Source organism: Hordeum vulgare, chromosome 5H, assembly GCF_904849725.1.
Source record: "Hordeum vulgare subsp. vulgare chromosome 5H, MorexV3_pseudomolecules_assembly, whole genome shotgun sequence".
NCBI classification, from domain to species: Eukaryota; Viridiplantae; Streptophyta; class Magnoliopsida; order Poales; family Poaceae; genus Hordeum; species Hordeum vulgare.
In genome coordinates, this window is record NC_058522.1 from 261,533,081 (window position 1) to 261,541,397 (window position 8,317).

The 8,317-nt window shown below is 50.7% G+C and overlaps 1 protein-coding gene across 1 annotated transcript; it reads right to left on the reverse strand.

The window, feature by feature from the left end:
• Window positions 1–5,273: 5,273 nt before the first annotated feature.
• On the reverse strand, window positions 5,274–7,041 carry LOC123398263 (protein ROH1-like). Its single transcript, XM_045092751.1, has one exon. The coding sequence runs from the start codon at window positions 6,753–6,755 to the stop codon at window positions 5,529–5,531; it is 1,227 nt and encodes a 408-aa protein (XP_044948686.1). The 5' UTR covers window positions 6,756–7,041; the 3' UTR covers window positions 5,274–5,528.
• Window positions 7,042–8,317: the final 1,276 nt, after the last annotated feature.

Sequence of the window (8,317 nt, forward strand, 5' to 3'; positions counted from 1 at the left end):
CGGCTCGGTGACCGCAGCAAGTTCAAAAACACCATGGAAGTGTGCTCTAACTTCACAAGCATCGAGTACATGCATAAGACCATCTCCAATAGATGGTCCAAATGTAAGAATACCTAACTTTTGGACCGTCTGAGGCAAAAACGCTTCCCCAGCAGACGGTCCATATGTAAAAAAAATTGGACCGCAGCCTCCTCGTGATGTAAAACGCAACACCTCACGGTGCAAATTTACATCACGAGGTGCATCTGGTCCGAAACCAGCTGCCGCCCACGAACGCCCAACCGCCACTTCATTTCCCTTCCCACCCGCCCGCCCGCATCTGCCCGCCCGCTTCCTGCCCGCCCGCGGCCGCCCCCCACCGTCAGGCGCCGCCATGGACGAAGGTGACAACCCCGCAGCCTTCTCCGCCGCTGCCGCAGCCGGTGGGCTGACCCACGTGGCTGCCGCCGCTGCCATCTCGCCCGCAACCGCTGCCATGCCGCCGCCCCTCGCCCATCGGCCCGGATTAGCGCCACCCCGGCCGGTGGCCACTGCGCCGGCGACAAAGCCGACGAAGGGACGAGACGGCAGAAAACGGGTAGCTAACCGCAGCCACAACCCGACCGACAGTTCTACGCAGCCGGTGAAGCTCTCCAAGGCGGCCACGGCGGCTCGGGGTGACGAATCGCGGCCGATGCGGTCGGCGGCCTCCTCCAGCAGCCCTACATCCATTTCTCAACCTCCCCGCTGCCACTGCCGGTCGTGGAGGATGATGTGGCCACGCCGACGGCCACCGCCTCCAACATGTTCGACGAAATGTCGCAAAGGTGACTTTAGCGGCATGGGAGGTGGCTTTGGCGGCATGGGAGGTGGCTTTGGCAGCAACAAGATGGGTGGCTTGGGAGGTGGCTATGGCAGCAACATGAGTGGCGTTGGAGTTGGCTTCGTCGGCAACATGACCGGTATGGGACGCAATGAAGATGCTTCCGGTGGTGCTCACGGCAACGAGAGTTCACTGCTTGTTGAGAACGTCGACAAATAAGGTATTGAAGATGATAATCGTACCACGGTTCACAAGGCCGGTGGTGCTTATGACCCGCATGAGTAATATTCATGTGCATTTCAATTTCTAGGACGAAAAACTTTGATTGAGACGATGCTTTTTTGGTAGAGGGATTTGATACTATGACGGTGATGCACTTTTGATTGAAACTATGATGATGATGTACGTTATTTTCAATTTTTTCATGCTAGTTCAATGCAAAACCGTGGTTGAACAGTGGCTGACAACAAACGCGCGGCCGTTTTCAGATTTTTACATCTTTGGTTTGGACCATCTATTGAAGTTGCTCTTTTGGACCATCAATTTGGACCATCTGTTGAAGTTGAGCTTTTTTCGGACCTTCAAAATGCATTTTTTGACGGTCCAAATTTTACATTTTCGGTTTTGGACCGCCAAAATTTGAACTATCTATTGAAGATGCGTTAAAGAGGCACATGTTGTGGTGTTGAAGGCGACTAAGGACGAGTTGAAAACTAACTCAATCAAAGGCGCTATGTGAGTGGACATGCTGCGTTGGGCAATGGACCAGGCCAAGTCTGGCAATGTTAGTCAGAGAACTAGATGTGCCAAGTACATGCAGTACATGGCTCGTCAAGACCAGTCGGTTGACGCCTTGGTGCCGACCGTCATCGTCGTGGTACTATGCCCGTTCTGGAGGCAAAATCGACAAAATTGACCCATAAACGAAACAAATTCACAAACTAGACTACGTTCAAAATAAATTCACTCAGTTGACCCTTTTGTGTGGCGCCCGACAGTCGGGCGTCACACTACACTATGTAACGCCGACCATATGGGTGTTACACTTCTGGCCAACGTGGCACTCGGGGCCACATTCCTGGTTGTGTGGCGCCTAAGAGTAAGGAGCTACACTACATTGTGTGGCGCCAGACTGTAAGGAGTCACACTATCTTATATTAAAACTGATGTAACTTTTAATCCCTACATCCGATGAAAACGTGTCTTATATGAATATTGTGTAATTTTTTGTGTTCTATGCAATGGTGACATTTTCAGCTATATTAGGATAAATTTTTAATGAAAAATATGTTATAAAATACATCATAATATAACTAACCATATTTTTAAGACTTAAATTTGGCAGGATGATAGCCATTGACCTATTACTCTTATGTATTTGAATCCTACATGAGTTTTGCACTACATAATGTGTACGTCCAGTCATGCCTATGCTTTCTATGTTAGTCATCTTTAGCATGTTCATGTCTTGCATCTAAGTGACTAACATGATATAAATGAAATTTCATTACAGAAAGCTACATTTTATGAGATCTATGATAAATCTAATGAAGGAAGACCCAGTATGTCTTGAGCAAGAAGAATCACGGAGCCCATCAATCCATCACATGCAGCATGTCTTGTGTTCTTGTTTGTCCCCTTGCATATTGCAATATATAGGATAACACGTACCTTGCAAAATTCAAAAAAGGCTTCTCCGAGTAAAAAATTTAACTCGGAGAAGATAACACGTATCTTGGTTTTTACACGTACCTTGGTTGAAGAAAAACCAAGGTGCGTGTTATCTTCTCCGAGTTAAAACCAAAATTCAAAAAAGGCTTCTCCAAGTAAAACCTTGAATTTTGCAAGGTACGTGTTATCCTATATATTGCAATATGCAAGGGGACAAACAAGAACACAAGACATGCTGCATGTGATGCATTGATGGGCTCCATAATTCTTCTTGCTCAAGACATATTGGGTCTTCCTTCACTAGATTTATCATGGATCTCATAAAATGTAGCTTTCTGTAATGGAATTTCATTTATATCATGTTAGTCACTTAGATGCAAGACATGAACATGTTAAAGATGACTAATATGGAAAGCATAGGCATGACTGAACGTACACATTATGTAGTGCAAAACTCATGTAGGATTCAAATACATAAGAGTTATAGGTCAACGGCTATCATCATGCCAAATTTAAGTCTTAAAAATATGGTTAGTTATATTATGATGTATTTTTATAACATATTTTTCATTAAAAAAAATTATCCTAATATAGCTGAAAATGTCACCATTGCGTAGAACACAAAAAATTACACAATATTCATATAAGGCACGTTTTCATCGGATGTAGGGATTAAAAGTTACATCAGTTTTAATATAAGATAGTGTGACTCCTTACTGTTAGGCGCCACACAATATAGTGTGGCTCCTTACTCTTAGGGTGCGTTTGGTTGAAGTGATATCCTCCGAGGGACAGGGATATCCCTTCTATGCGAGGGATGCCACCTGTTTGGATCCGAGGCGAGGGAGGACAGGGGCAACCAGATGCCAAGAATATTCCCTCAAAACAGGGATGGGGTCAACCGCCCAAAACGGGGGTGTCGCGGCATCCACCCCGCGCGCTGTGTTCACTGGCTGCCGCTCCTCTCCTTCCTCCGTGCCGCCGGCCGCTCCTCTCCTTCCTCCGTGCCGCCGGCCGCTCCTCTCCTTCCTCCGTGCCGCCGGCCGCTCCTCTCCTTCCTCCGCGCCGCCAGCCGCTCCTCTCATTCCTCCGCGTCGTCGGCCGCTCCTCTCCGCCCTCCACGCTGTCGGCCGCTCCTCTCCTTCCTCCACGCTGTCGGTCGCTCCTCTCCTTCCGCGCCGCCGGCCGCTCCTCTCCGCCCTCCGCGTAGCCGGCCGCTCCTCTGCTTCCTCCGCGCCGTCGGCCGCTCCTCTCCTTCCTCCGCACCGTCGGTCGCTCCTCTCCTTGCTCCGCGCCGCCGGACGCTCCTCTCCTACCTCCACGCCGCCAGCCGCTCTTCTCCTACCTCCGCATCGTCGGTTGCTCCTATCCTTCCTCCATGCCGCGGCCCCTCCTCTTCCTCTGTCACCAGCCGGTCTTCTCCTTCCTTCGCACTGCCGAGGTCGCACCCTTATCCTTCATTTATATCCCTCAAACCAAACAAAACATGGGATAACACCACCCTTTCAACCAAACAAAAAAATGGCTATCCCTAACTAGGTGGTTGGGGATGCCCTCAACCACCCTATAGCATGTCCCTGCAACCAAACGCACCCTTAGACGACACACAACCAGGAGTGTGGCCCTAGGTGCCACGTTAGCCAGAAGTGTATCGCTCATATGCTAGGCGTTACATAGTGTAGTGTGACGTCCGACTGTCGGGCACCACACAAAAGGGTCAGCTGAGTTAATTTATTTTGAACATAGTCTAGTTTGTGAATTTGTTTCGTTTAGGGGTCAATTTTGTCGATTTTGCCCGTTCTAGACGACGACAAGGATGAGGAGATGGTGCATGCAGCGCCTCCAGGCAGGATTGCCACGGCTAGGATGTACTCCCTCCGTTCCTAAATATAAGTCTTTAAAGAGGTTTCATTAATGAACATCATACGGATGTATATAGACATACTTTAGAGTGTAGATTCATTTATTTTGCTTCGTATGTAGACCCCTAGTGAAATATCTTAAAAGACTTATATTTTAGAAACGGAGGGAGTAGGTGTAATGTGTAAGATTGATTTACCTTCATTCCGAATCCCCTTGTACTCAATCCCGGTTGAACTCCAAATCCAAATATGCTGACCAACCCTATAGAACCCCCACGATCAATCATATCCCTAACACACGAATCAAATCTAATATGCAAAGCGAAAGCAGAAAATCGAGAGCGAGGAGGTGAAACAGAGGGCTTATCGCCATTGTCAAACTCATGTCTGTGATGGTTGCCTATTCGATCGTTCTGAACGGGCCGGGCCTGACCCGAAGGTGATTTAAGTTGCGTGCTATGCAAGCCAAACTATGGAAGTAACAGCCAAACGGACCATTCTCTTACCGCGCCGGCTTGGTTGGCGGTGTATGTAAGCAACCAAATGCATCCTACTCCTACAATACTACTACTTCCTCCGTCCGAAAATACCTATCGCACAAATGAAAATACCTATCGCACAAATGAATGTATCTACAACTAAAATACATCTAGATACATCCATTCATATATCCATTTCATATGATCAAGTATTTTCAGACGGTCTAGAACAGCTCAACATGTATATTCATCACTTCGCCTTACAATGCCAGCGTCATCACAGGTCCTGTTTGGCACTTTGGAACGCAGTAAAAATGTTTCAGTTCCGGCAGGAACACACACGATGTGCAGGTATAATTACAGAACAAGGCATTTTTGGTCACAATGAGAGAGATCAAAAGTGACCTACGTGCTATGGAACATAAACTGAAGCACAAATTAGGCGTGGACGCACACAACTAACCAAAAATTTGGCAACATATATACCAAAAGGCATGGTAGAAAACAAAAATAACATGGGAGAAACAAGCAGCCGTCTTTAACATCATGGTGGCCCCTTTCTAATCCCCTTCCTTTACATGAAGACGAAGGCACGTACGTATTTGCACTTAAAAATACGATTTGGAATACGAAACAAGCAAACCAAGAAGAAGAAAGCTACCTACGCCCACCAAATTGCCCGATCAAAGGCAAGGCTTGAGTTGATGGGATGAATCAATCAGCATTGTGCATGGAGGAATCGAGGCCCTCCACGCGGCTGCGCACGATGCGGTGGAATACCTCTCGCACCTGCTTCTCCAGTGGCTCCAGCCCATCCCTCATGGCCGCGCACACGGCGGAGAGTTCCGCTGCAGCCTCCCGCACGTCCACCTCCCTGTCTCCGAAGAGCGGGATAGGGGCCGCGTCAATGGCGTCGGCGAGCTTCTGTATGGCCTTCTCAAGCACCTGGATTTCCTTGAGCAGGCCGCAGGAAGAGCGCCTCTCCTTGCGCTTCCCCTCCTCGGCTAGGCGTTCTTGCAGGGTGAGGAGAGGTGCCGCCCAGGGGAATGCAGCGCGCGCTGGCGCCACGGGCAGGTGGTGCGCCAGGAGCGCGCTGGACCGGTCCGGGCACGGGACGGCGGCGACGAGCGCCCACGCCGTGAAGTGGAGTATGCAGCCCATGGCGTAGACCGGCGCCACGAGCCCTCCCTCGTGCGCTCGCGGCGCGGTCAGCCCGGCCCCTATGGCCTGCAGCTGGCGCGACGCCGACCACGCGCGGGACACGCTCCACGAGAGGGAGCGGAAATGGGAGGCGGAGGCGGTGGCGGAGGAGCCGACGACCGAGGCGCGCGACGGGGACGCGCGGGCGCGGCCGAAGGAGCGGTTGCGGTGGGAAGCGAGGAAGGAGGCGACGCCCCCGCTGGCGGCGGCGGTGGTGTCGTCGACGAGCAGGACGGAGAGGTCGGAGACGGCCTTGCGGGCGCGGCGGAGTTGGCCCTCGTGGATCTCCCCGGGAGCGAGCAGAACGGAGGCGGCGATGTCGGCGAGGCGCTCGAAGCGGCGCACCTGGTCGACGCCGTCGCGCGCGGCGTTGCAGACGTCGAGCGCCTTGACGGCCCTCTCGTGGAACTCGGCGACGAGCCTCTCGGCCGCGGCCGGCAGCGCCCCGCGGCGGCGCGCCTGCGCCAGCACGACCCGGAACTCCTCCTGGCAGAGGATGAAGGCCTCGAGGAGGCGGCGGATCCAGGCGACGGAGAGGATCTCCTCCGGCGGCGGCGCTCCCTCGGCCCCCTCCGCGGGCAGCAGGTCCCCGAGGTTGGCGGCCAGGTGGCGCTGGAAGAGCTCGAGGTCGGCCTCCTCGCCCGACGGCATGGCCGTGTGGTCGCGGCGGAGCGAGAGGAGCGAGCCGAAAGAGAAGGGCGACGGGGAGGAGGAGGCCCCCTGGTAGTCCGTCACCGGCATGGCCTCCGGCGAGGTCGCCGGCCGGAGGCGGATCTCGCGCGCGCGGGCGGGCGGGCGGGCTCAGCGGGCTAGCGGGTGCGGGGCCCGGCGCATCTGTCGCGGAGACGGAGCGGGGCAGGGAATGAGAATGGGAATGGGGAATGTGGCAATGCGAGGAGGGTGGGAGGAGAGCGGTGGAATTTTATATCAAGGCGTGAGATTAGGGGGTTCCCTACTTAAAATGGAGATGTATTAAATTAATGGAGTAAATAAATATGAGCTTGTTTTTTGGGAGGCTGTGATGGCAGGAGTGCGCTGATCATGAAATGCTTGTGGGAGTATTTATTTATAGGCTGGGGGAATTCCTTCTTTTGTGCCTGGAATGTTTTCTTCACGTTCTCGCTGGGTTGTTTTACCATAAAGTCCTTCCGGTTCTGGTATTGCTGCTAACGGTTAGCATCGTTTCTTCCTTTTTAGCATCGCTTTTTATAGCTATACTAGTGCACTACTCGTACATGTTTGGCAAAATTGATAAAAATGATCCCTAGGAAAAAGAACTCACGTAGTGACCCCTCGGAGAAAATATGTCATCCGGCTGACCCTTTTGTGTGACGCTCGATACCTAGGCGCCACACTACACTGTGTGACGCCTAGACCTTCGGCGCCACACCCCCCAACCACCTGGCAGGGAGGGCCCACCCCCCAGGACGTGTGACGCCTAAGCCTCAGGCGTCACACATTGTAATGTGTGGCGCCGAACGCTTAGGTGCCATACATTGACTTAACTGTCCACGGGCCAGCCCCCTCCCCACCCCCTCCCCATTCCCCTCCCTCATTCAAACAGAAACAGCAACGGCGGCGGCTGGCTCTCTTCGAATCCCTAATCCCCTCCGCCATCTCCTTCAGATCTGCTGATTTCTTCCTTGGATTGATCCCCCAAGGTAATCTCCTCCCCCATCTCCTTCCGTTTCCCATCCTTCTATCCAAGTGGAATAGGTTTTTGTTGAGTAGATTGATTTGAGTAGGTTCTTAGAGTTTGACTAGTTAGGATATGAGTTCTTAGGATTTGAGTAGTTAGTATATTAGTAGTTAGTATATGAGTATTAGGAGTTATTATATTAGTAGTTAGTATATGAGTAGTAGTAGTTCATATTAGTAGTTAGTATTAATAGTTAGTATTAGTAGTTAGTATATGAGTATATGAGTAGTAGTAGTTCATATTAGTAGTTAGTATATGAGTATATGAGTAGTAGTAGTTCATATTAGTAGTTAGTATATGAGTATATGAGTAGTAGTAGTTCATATGAGTTCTTAGGATTTGAGTAGTTAGGATATGTAGATGAGTAATTTTTTGAATATGAGTATTTTTTGTGATTTGTAGGATGGTGTGGCTTCTGAATAATGTTTATGACATTGAACACCGGGCCTATTTCATGTCGGAGAAGAAAATGGTAAGTAGAAATGATTAGTAGATGAGTAATTTTTTGAAAATGTAATAAGCACTTGATATCTTCTTCTCCTATCTGTTTGCAGGAGCTTACGCCCTTGAAGATCCGGTCTCATGGGGCATCGTCTGTAATGCA